We start from the raw sequence: 11,760 nt of genomic DNA, 5'->3' as shown, positions 1-11,760 counted from the left end.
ATTCATCCTCTCAGGTCTCCAGTTTATTTGTCCTAATAAATCATCTGAGCAGGACTGCGTAGTGTGTGCAAGTATTTTGCATTTGCAGGAGTTCCAAGATGTCCTTATTTCCCAGTAAGCTCTGATAAACATCAATACATCTTTTAAGCCTTAAGGAAAATTACTGGAAATGTGTCACACAAGTGTGGGTGGTGGGAAGGCTGCAGCCTAAAAGGGACACCTGCAAAACCTGAAAAATGGCTCAACAACCTACTTTTTATTTTAAGGGAAAATTGTCCTGGAAAGGCGCTAGAGTTCAAGAGAAGTGTTTTTGTAGTGAAACTGGAAGCATCAGCTATCTATAAAGGCAACTAAAAATAATTATGTCTTCAAAGCAGTGGTTTGTATTTTTTATTAATTTTTTTCTGTAGCTAATACATCAACAAATGCTGTTTATAACTTGACTAACATATCTCTGATTCTTTGGTTTAACAGGACTGCAGCTGTTTAAGCTGGACAAATAGAACTTTTAGTTGATCTTATCAATACCTGAAGCTGATAACCCAGCATGGTATCAGTCATTTTTCAGCTGAGCAGAGGCCTGATTAACAAGAATAAATTAAAACACTTGTGAGTGCACAGGGCTTCACAGATTACAAGAGTTTAAAGAAAGACTACAGAGCAATGACTGTGTTCTTTTGTTAATCGGTGTTAAACTGAAGGACTTTAAAGTTAAGAGAAACATGTTTGAACTAAATTATTGGAAACATGTGAAGAGCAACAGCAGGACGATTAGGACTCTTATCTGAACTTATAGGGCTTGAGAAGACTTTAATGTCACCAATGGCTACACAAAAGCCTTCCTGATCAGCGGAGTTGTGATATGTCCCGAGGGTTTTACATCATTCTGACTTATTTTACGTACGTGGTTGATGATCCGCAAAGAATTGTATACAAACCACTTCAGCAGGTTTATACTAAACACTTAAGCTGCTGGTGTTTTGCATAACTTTGACTTCCTGTCTTAGTGTTTATGTGCCTGTAAGCACATGTATTTTACACATAATTATAAGTGAAGAGAACACAGTTATCTACTGGCTTTTTTGCATCTCTTTTGTTTAATTGAAATCCTTGATTCCATTAAAATTGCATGTTTGGATGCATCAGTTCTGTGCCTACGTATGGTCGGGTTTGAACCATTAATGTTATCATTGTTAAACATGTCCTCACCGTGTTGTTGTAGACTAATTGTTTTTCATATTAGTCCTCCAAACTGTTTGCAGCATTTGCACCAACTGAGATAAAGTAATTTTCACACAGCAGTGTTGAAAGGATTCCTGTCTAAGAGATTCCTAACTCTTTACAAATAGTCAGTGTAGAAACACAGTAATGAATCCAATAATCAATAAAACAATGGTTGTATGACAGTAACAGCACAGTTTCTAGTTATTATAAAGTACCACCGTAAAGGTTTAGTTATTAAATATAAAAAACAAGGCTGAGAAACACGGTAATAGCTGCCTGTTGCAGTGTCCTTAAGCAAGACTGAAATCTTTTTGGACAAAAGCATCTTGAACTTGAAACTGTATGAATCACTGTAAATGACAGCAACTGAGTGAGGACAGATGCTGAGCTCTGGCCCATTTTTATTCTTATTTGTTAATGCTCAGTCTGTTTCTTGTGTTTATCCTTGTTCCAGAGAGAATATTCAAAAGAACAACGGCCACACTAATGCTAAAAAGCCAAGTAGGCAAAGCTTTCTTTATGCAGGACACTTGGGACTGAAATTAAAACTACTCTGCTCTGAATGACTGACCTAGATGAGGTGGACAAAATAATAGCACCTCTCATGTTTCGCACAGGAAAATTCAACTGCAGCACAAACTACGTCTTCCAAAAGTGAAGCTGAAACAATGGCTCTCTGAACAGATTGAATGAAAACTGAACCGTATGAAAGTAGGATTTGTTGCAGAATACGACTGCACCAGTTGCAGCTCTACTTAACAAACTGACAACGGTGTGTATTTTATCAGGTTTTAGTACAAGCATAACAATAAAACCGCTTCATGGTTTGTCTAACAACACTTCTTAGCTGCTCTAAAAACACCATGAAGCCCTGATTCTAGTGGCTCAACACTTAAAATAATTTCTCCTCTCATAAAAACACATAATATTGCATTCATTATAAAAGTGGTGCATCCTTTCACATGGCAGAGAAGACAGAAATTCAGTCACAACTGTTTGGGTGAATAAATAATGAAAAATAGGATTAAATGAAAGATGAGTATAGTTTATAGTTTATACAAAAACACATTTAGGAGCATTTTTCTTTGTGTATCTTTTTCTGGTAAATGCGATTTTGCTCATCACGCAGCCAGAGGAAACCCAAAATAAAAAGATGCCCTGAGTGACACATAATCACATCAGAGACGGTGTTTGCGTGCAATCAGAAGTTTCCAGATTAAGCTTAGAGGTGTTGTGAACATTTTAAGAGACGTGCAGTGAGAGAGGTAGCCAGATGGGAGGGCTGGAATAATTTGGTGGCAGGACAGAGCAGAGAGTATAAAAGGTCAGTGCCTGGGGGGGTAGTAAGACCATGAAGAATTTGATATAATCAAACAGGATCTTTTGCTACGGTACAGGTAGGTGATGTTTTTTTTTTTTCTTTTCAATTTAATTTAATTAAATCATTGGTGAAATGTGCAGATTTAGGGAATACTGGGAGACGACAACAACACATTTTTTTTAATTTATTGAAATGGAAAAAAAACAACTAAATACTGGCTCAATTAAAGCAAACTTTGTTTTTAAAAAGTGGCAAAAAGCAAAGCAAAAATGATCAGAAATATTCCACTCTTGCTTAATTCTTATTGCACATTTACAATACAGAGAAAATGTCCTGGAGGTTAATGTTTAATGACTTAAAATGAAAAGAAATAAAGCATTTTAAAGTGCCAAAGTTACTTGATTAAAACACTCTGCTTCCGCAAAATTACCATTAGCAGAGCAAAATAAAAGAAATAAGACATAACTGTCCTTGGGGACGAAATATTGAAAATAAATGTATTTCATTTATTTGCTTTTTACAGCCCTGTGACAGCTTTAAATGCATTAAGGCCAACAGTGCATCTGATTTCACTTCATATTAATTATACAGAGCTGCAGAGAGGTTACATTACACTCTCACTGAGGGCAGCTGAGGTAATGCATTCATTTCTGTCTAGTAATGAGTTGCCCTTGAATGAAATGGTTTTTGGCCTCTGTCCATCAAATCAACAGGAGAAACTCGATGCTCAAACAACAGGATGACACTGTTTGCCTAACTCTCACTAACTTCATGTAATCAGGAGGCTTTGTTTTGGTTCTTCCTTTTCTTCTAAAAGCACAGAATCTGGTTTTATTCCTCAGATAAGTGTTTCTGTAATGTTTTTATTCACCCCTTTCTCATCAGACAGCATCTTCCCACATCATGGCTGATTTTGACTTGGTTTTGAAGCACTGGGGTCCAGTGGAAGCAGACTACGCCGGTCATGGGGGTCTGGTTCTGACTCGGTCAGTGAGTCTGACAAGATAAGATGTTCTTTTCTGTAGGTCAGCAGGTTCACAGAGCTGCAGTCAGGAATTTAGGAAGCATGGCCCTCCAATTTTATAAGAGATAGAATTAATTATTTGCATTTTTTTCTACATTTTATGTATGAACAAAGCTGTTTAGTCACACACAGTGATGCATGTGTATAATAGAATCCATGCATTCTGACAGTTAAATTTTATGTATTAGTCATGAGGTTATGGCTGCTGGTGGTGTTGCACTTGTCTGTATTATATTCAGTTGTATTTCAAATGTTCTGCCTGCCTTTGTGCACATAAACAGTATGGACAAAAACAAATGAGAAATATATAAAGATAACTGGATTTATTCTATACCAGTATTTATTTTATAAAGGCAGCATTATTGGCCGGTGTCCCTCATGAAATGGACAATGAATTTTATTTCCTGACACTAATATTTAATTGCTGTTCTAAAGCTTTTCATTACCAGAGAATAAAACACATAATCCTTTGTGACATCGACCTCGTCCTAAGCTGCTAGAACAAAATACATTAGAATAGAATAGAATAGAACAGAACAGAATAGAATAGAACAGAATAGAATAGATAACTTTATTGTCTGTTCTAAGTATAAACAGAAATTCATCTTTTGTGAATTTCTGAATGATGACCCTGATGGTGCATTATCTCTGGTGGGAACTCACATTTCCTTTTCCCCACAGTTTATTCACGGAGCATCCAGACACCCAGAAGCTGTTCCCTAAGTTTACTGGCATCGCTCAGGGAGACCTGGCTGGTAATGCAGCTGTTTCTGCCCACGGTGCCACTGTGTTGAAGAAACTTGGTGAACTGCTGCAGGCCAAAGGCAACCATGCTGCCATCCTCCAGCCTCTGGCCAACAGCCATGCAACCAAGCATAAGATCCCAATTAATAACTTCAAGGTGAGGGAATGTTTTCATATATGTAGTCCATTCTCCTCCACTTTTCCTTTAACAGCTCTTTTATCTGTTTAAAGTTTGCGTGTATAATTTGTCTCTATTTCCTCCTCAGCTGATTACTGAGGTCATCATTAAAGTCATGGCGGAGAAGGCAGGACTTGACGCTGCAGGGCAGCAGGCCATGAGGAACGTGATGACCGCTGTCATCAATGACATGGAGGCCAGCTACAAAGAGCTCGGCTTCACCGGCTGAAGAGGTCACTGAAGTCCTGTTGGATGATAGACAGGAAAATCTTTCCCTGATAAATGCTTTTTTTGCAAATAAAAAACCTCAGTATACATGGAATAATCAGATTTTAAATAACAGTCTATAAATATTAACATAGAGCTGATCATAAAGAACACAATTTCACAAATTAACTCTAATTGCAGACTTACTTATAAAATGCTGTCGTTTGTTGTTGCTCAGAAATAAGCAGTTTAACTGTTTATACTTCAGTTTAAAGAAATTTTTGATCTGAATTCTTGTCTCATATTATCAATAAAACTCTCTGTTGCTCTACTTTGTTTATTATTTGTGGTCACATTTGTATGTTTACGCTCCAGGATTATAAAAATCACAGACACATTTGATGAGATTATATCACCTCCTTTGTCCTCGAAATGACTGGAGTTATAAATCATTTACATGAGTAATGCTGTATTATTTACAGAGCTTGATAGGATGTTTTTGATGAGATACTGTATGTGGTCTGGACACCAAATCAGCATAATCATTAGAAATGATTCTTACTCAGACACACTCTTTCTTTCTTTGTCACCTACTTTTAAACTATCAATGCTTCTCCTTGCTTCCCATTCCTCAGTTAAATTTCATCCTTGCTGCTGCCTGGGTCAGGTCCTCGCCATTCTTTCTCTCTCTCTTTTTGTTTTTCCATCACATACTATTCGGTTTCACTCAATTTTAGAGCCGTGAACAGGTGGAAGGATTCAGTTTTCACAAGGACGTAGTAAATATTTAAATGGTCCAAATCGAACAGCGAACACCTCATACGTCTCCCAACACCACAGATCTAACAGAGCTTCTGAAACAGCTGCAGAGGTGAGAAGTGAGCCTGATAATCTCACTAAACTGTGTGGGAACGGGTGAGACATGATTCTGTCAGCTTCTACAGCTTGTTTTAGAATTTAGGATTCTGACATCTGTTTTATCCATTAACTGATCAAACACTGAGTCCATAAAATGTCTAAAAATACTGAGAAAAGAAGGAGGGGATGCTGTCAGATTATTTTTTTTAGGAAGTCCTTCAGTTTATGATGATTTAAAGTGAGAAAATTAAAATCCCTACATTTGAGAGACTGGAACCAGACAATATTGGACATTTTTATGTTATTGACATAACTTTCTGCCTATGACCATCACCTGACTTTTTCTCCTGTTCCACCGTTGACATAGTTTTAATGAAATATCTATTGAGTTGAAGATCATAAAGGACTCTGATATTAAATCTATTTTAACTAAAATTGCCCCCAGGAGGAACTGACAAGTTTAATCAGGGCAAAATTTCTTTCACTGTAATATTTTTAAAATTATGAGCAAATATGTTCAATTTAAAAAAAAAAAAAAAAGTTAATTTGCAAATGATAGCATGCTGAGCTGCGAAGCTAAGTTGCTGAACATGGTAACCTGCTGGCATTATTAGTGAGAGTCTTATGAACATGTTGCTAATGGTCTTTAACATAGAGTCTTATTTCTAAATAACTGAATTGTGCCTGTTCATTTTAAACAAACCAACTACTACAATTGATTCAAATTGAACTTGTGTTATGATAGTTGGTATTGGACAAAGAATTAGGAATAAAATTTGACTGGAGGCGCAACTAAAGTCAGAGAACAAATCAGAAATCCGTCACATTATCATGTAAATCTGGAAAAAATCTGAGACTTTGAGAATTTAGAATTATTATTATTATTATTAATCAGTTCAAATAAAAAGGGACCATGTACAATATTAAACAGAAATGTTGTATTCCACCAATTAGCTTTAAGCTAATTTCCATCTGCAGTCCCTCGGCAGGTCACAATGAAAACATCACATTATTCTAAAAAAGCTGGACTATAAAATACATGACACAATGAATCAAAACATTACACACACACGCACACGCACACGCACACACACACACACACACACACACACACACACACACACACACACACACACACACACACACACGCAAAGGCAAATTAAAAAGACATTAGTGGTTGCAGTTCTGAGTGTCCTAAAGCAGGTTTTTCAGTTTGTTTTAAAACTGCAGATAGAAACACTTTCTTAATGTCATCAGGCAGGGCGTTCCACTGAGTCAACTTTTACAGAAAAAGCTGACTGCCCAAAAGTGGTGGTGGTTTAAAAAAGAAGCTAAGGAGAAATATTTAAGATTCTGCACTACTTCTGTTCTGCTGTTCCCATTTCTAAACACATTTGTGACATTGACCATGTTAACTCCTTTACACTAAAGGTCAGATTTCCCTCCATTCAGATTACAATCAGGTGGTTTTCATCCACATGCTTACGTAAATCAGCTTGCAGTCATTGTTCACCTGTGATAAAGATGTTCGTACCTCAAGTCTCCAGCAAGTCTAAGTGTGTAATACCTGCTGGGTTAAGAGTGTTGTGATAGTGGGAAACAGGGTATCAGAGCTGAGTTAAAGTGTCAGAAGTTAAACTGTTATTTTCAGGAGAAAGATTTCTCAGGGTCAAATCATGGCCAGACTGTGGGCAGTGCAAGGCACTGGGAAACACTAGTTGAAACTGGATCAGTCGTATCCACATCACAATTAGGCAGACCCAGCGTGACCACACTATTAGAGGAGCAACACATCAAGCTTCGTTCACTGACAGATAGAAAAGCAACTTCAACACAGGTGCAGAATTTACTAATTAAAGAATGCAATCAGCAAAAGTGCTGTTGAAGAGAAAGCTGATTAGAAGTGGTCTCAGAGGACGAGCAGAGCCTCTAAACTACTTCTCAGGAGGGAAAACAGTGGGCTGACCAAAACCAGCATTTCACAGTGGATGAGTGAAAAAAAAAGTTGTATTTACTGATGAATCCAAGTTTGTAGCTGTAGGGTTCATGTAAGGAGATGAACAGGAGAGAGAATGATACCACAGTGGAGTCCAGAGTGGTTTTGCTACCCTAAAGTTTGCATTTAATCAACTCCACCCTGACCAAGGACAAGCAGCACTCCATTCACATGCAGCATAGTCTAGTTCATATCTGCACGGACTTGGATTCATACTGCAGCAGGATAATGAGACCAAACAAATCTCAAAGCTTTTCAAGAACTACTCTACGACTGAGAAGTGCTGACCCTCATGGAATATTCTCCACTACTGCCTGACCTCAATCTCCGGTGGCGTATTTGAAGGCACATGACGACTGAGAGAACGAGGCATTTCCTCACAGCTCAAAGGAATCAGATCTCAGATCATGTTGGGATAACACGGTTTAATCAGGTTTCATACAAACTTGTGGAGTCGATGCAGCTTGAGCATTTTGCTGTCATTGAAACAAAGCAGTGGAAAAATATTAAGATAACCTTTGGCTGATATCACTAATAATAAAGAATATAATAAAGTAGATGTAGCTTTACTAGTGGTCTCAGACGCTTGGACTGCACTGTAGACACACACATGGAATAAAGACTAAAGATATTGTTTGGTACATCCTGCACAGTGATAATAATCTACTATAATACCCTTTAAGTGCAAGTTAGATAGATTTTGTGGAAAACCTGAAGAGAATGGTGCAGGACTGTCTATGGATGTTACGCAGAATTAGCTGTACACTGGATATATCTACACTACCGTTCAAAAGTTTGGGGTCACCCAGACAATTTCATGTTTTCAATGAAAACTCACACTTTTATTCATGTGCTAACATAATTACACAAGGGTTTTCTAATCATCAATGAGCCTTTCAACAGCATTAGCTAACACAATGTAGCATTAGAACACAGGAGTGATGGTTGCTGGAAATGTTCCTCTGTACCCCTATGGAGATATTCCATTAAAAATCAGTTGTTTCCAGCTAGAATAGTCATTTACCACATTAATAATGTCTAGACTGTATTTCTGATTAATTTAATGTTATCTTCATTGAAAAAAAAATGCTTTTCTTTCAAAAATTAGGACATTTCTAAGTGACCCCAAACTCATGAACAGTAGTGTATGTGTGCAAGCATGCATGGAAAAACTTCATTTATTTGCAGTATATCCATATTTTGTGGAAGTGCAGCGACATAAACACAAAAAACACAACAGGCAGTACAACATTAACAGACAGCATAAGGATAGACTGCATATCAAAGATGTGCAAAAATCGCAACTCAAACTTCATCAGTGGCAAACAAAGTTGATTTTTGGCTTTGGCTGCTTTCTAAACAATTAAACACCTTAATCACAATCCTGCACGCTCCAGCCACAGCTTTTGTCTCAATAAGTGGAAAGAAGTAATCACTTGTTTTGTTACAATCAAGAGTTTCTGTTCATGAGGGCGTAATTGTGTAAAGGAGCCAAGAGCTGCATAGATGTCAGCGTTATCACTGACATTCTCAGTCCCACTGACTCCTTCTTGTCCTTCCAGCTCCTGACTTGATGCCAAAACACTGTTTGGTTAAACTGTCTGACGGATAATTGCCATGATGATAACCTATTATTAGTGTTTGTGTGTGTGCATTAGTGCACGCTTGCAGACGTGACACCGAGCACAGAGCTCACGTCTGAGCAGCTGCCGACCGAGGTCAAACGCTCGCTGCTCTTCAACAGGGCAGCAGACTCTGTTTTGTGAATTTGCCAGAGCAGGACTGGCCCATGTGAGGGAAATTATTATTCTACTATTAATATCATTGTCACTATTGTTCTGAAGATTATTATTATTATCCTATGGAACTCTAAAAACAGGCATACACACGTGGAGATTCTGGCAATATCTAAAACAGATGAAGAAAATTCACCAAATTTGTTTGCAATATGTTTAAAAAATCTTTTAAATTGCCAATTATGTTGAGTTTTCCATCACAGCTTGGAGAATTATTGTCATCTTCTTATCAATTAATTGTATTCAGTATTTTTCTTTATCATTTTTCTAAATCAGTCTATTAGAATATAAAACAAGTCTGAGATTGTTGAGTTTAAAAACATCCTTTTCATGATAAAGGGACACCTGTTTTGTTCATTGTAGGTCTTTTATTTCCTTGTGTTCATGCTAAGCTTTGCAATTAAAAGGATGGTTCAAAAATCTGCAAACCATGAAAACATTGCAAGCATAGAACACATACTGTGCTATATTGTTTTCTACACATCATGCAATATAAAAATCTTTCTCTATTGCATATGTGGAACTTCCTCTGTTGCTACATTATTTGCCCTGATCTACACCTGCAGAGACGGGTATATTTTCATAGTATTCCAGCAGAGAATAATTTAAAGTTCCTGCGCTCATTAAGGTGTTTTCAATTTGGCAGATGTGGCAGCTGCTCCAGCTGAAGGTAGGTGGAGCGACGCAGGAAATGACATGAATCATCAAACTCCACTGAGTCAGAAAGACGTCAATCAAGCAGACTGTAGCTGCCCACACAGTCCAGAGAAGGTCTGATCAGCCAAAACAAACAAAACCGCTTCTGTGGGAGTACCATGAGCATTTAGTGAATTATACACAAAAACAGAGCCAGTCATATGTTGCGGTTTAAAGGCCATCGTATAAGATCATTTTCATGTCCCACATGAACTATAACTGTCAGCAGCTAAACAGAGAGTTAAGTTATTGTTATCATCAGCTACAGTTTGGCCTTTAAACTCGTCATGACAGGAAATTCACCGATTGGATGATTACATTAACAGCTGCATATCATTTAGTTGAGCTGACTCCAGGACTCTAGTATTGTCAATGCTGGCTATCAGACAAAGTTTATATGGAGACATAGTTTTAGAAATAATAAACTTGGTGAATGTTAATGACATTTGTTTCACTGTTTCTGGCTAAGACAAGTGAAAATATCTGCTGTGAAAAGGTCTCGACTAGGAGCCTGAAACTGGAGCATCAGTATCAGCGTAACAAAAAAAAAAATCATTCTAGTCATGTGTAAAAAGAACAAATATAAATCAGAGATGAGCGCAGTCTCTAAAGGCCAAACCAAAAACAAGTCATGAGAAAAAAAGTGATGGCAATATCCTTTTGGGAAATACAGCTGCAATTGACTATCACAAATATACATACATATGAAAAAGTCAGGGAAGTCACTGGCACAAGCTCATGACTTACTGCACACTTTAGCCACAGCATTTGCCTCAATAAGTGCAAAGATGTAATTAATTTTCTTGGTTTGGTCAAATGTTTCTGTTCACAAGGACATAAATGTGTGAAAGCAGCAGGAAGGTCATAGATATCAGTGTTACCACTGGCATTCTCAGTCCCACTAACTTCTTGTTGTACTTCCAGTTCCTCACTTGATGCCAAAAGTGTATTTGGTCAAACTGCATGATGGATAACTGTCACAATGATAACCTGACTATTAATAGTGTGTGTTGTAGTGCACAAATGCAGACGTGACACCGGGCACAGTGCCTTTGGTCACACTTTGGGAAACGTACCTCTTCCTCCCCACCACTGAGGGCTGACAAAAGGCTGAACCGAAGTCACTGAGGTCAAATGCTGCATTCAGTGACAAACAAGCAAAATTTTGCTTTTAAGACATTATGTGCTTTCTAAAAACAAGTGATGGGTAGTGATGGCTGATCGAGGCTTTGTTGAAGCTTCGACACTTCATTCAAAACATGGTTCATTACTCGAGGCCTCAATGACACACAGTGCTCGAGTAGGACATCTAGTGGTCAATAATATGAAGTGCAATCAAGACGTGGTCGTTGGTTCATGGATTGTTTTGGATTTGATTCGCCATGCACACATTCCTGTTTGACTACACTAGATGATTGTATGGGTTGTAGTGGACACAAAAATAATATTACTAGTAATAATAATGACAGTAACTATTGAAGAGCACGTTTCTTATTTCCCATGTTTGTCTGTATCCCTATATATTCTTTGCTTATATTCTGTGTTATGAAACATTTAAACGGTGCTGCTCCATTCATGAGATGCTCTACAAATACAGACTGATGTCATTTTCACATGGGGCTGGTGCAAATAAAGATTTTATGGATTATTATGGATTTTGGCAAAGTATGTCTTGGGGTTTATTGGTAAAGAGGTCAGTAAAGAGGGTGTGCTTAT

General features: G+C 37.6%; 1 protein-coding gene across 2 annotated transcripts; it reads left to right on the top strand.

Moving 5' to 3' along the window:
• Positions 1-2,490: 2,490 nt before the first annotated feature.
• mb (myoglobin) lies at positions 2,491-5,029 on the top strand. Of its 2 annotated transcripts, none has more exons than XM_023272761.3 (4): positions 2,491-2,621; positions 3,431-3,531; positions 4,251-4,470; positions 4,580-5,029. In XM_023272761.3, the coding sequence occupies exons 2-4, from the start codon at positions 3,449-3,451 to the stop codon at positions 4,718-4,720; spliced, it is 444 nt and encodes a 147-aa protein (XP_023128529.2). In that variant the 5' UTR covers positions 2,491-2,621; positions 3,431-3,448; the 3' UTR covers positions 4,721-5,029. The 2 variants fall into 2 exon arrangements, with proteins under 2 accessions (XP_023128529.2, XP_023128530.2); XM_023272762.3 differs by having other exon boundaries at positions 2,582-2,621; positions 3,435-3,531.
• Positions 5,030-11,760: the final 6,731 nt, after the last annotated feature.

This window comes from Amphiprion ocellaris, chromosome 4 (genome assembly GCF_022539595.1).
Source record: "Amphiprion ocellaris isolate individual 3 ecotype Okinawa chromosome 4, ASM2253959v1, whole genome shotgun sequence".
Lineage (NCBI taxonomy): Eukaryota > Metazoa > Chordata > Actinopteri > Pomacentridae > Amphiprion > Amphiprion ocellaris.
This window is presented reverse-complemented; position numbering and strand designations above follow the sequence as displayed.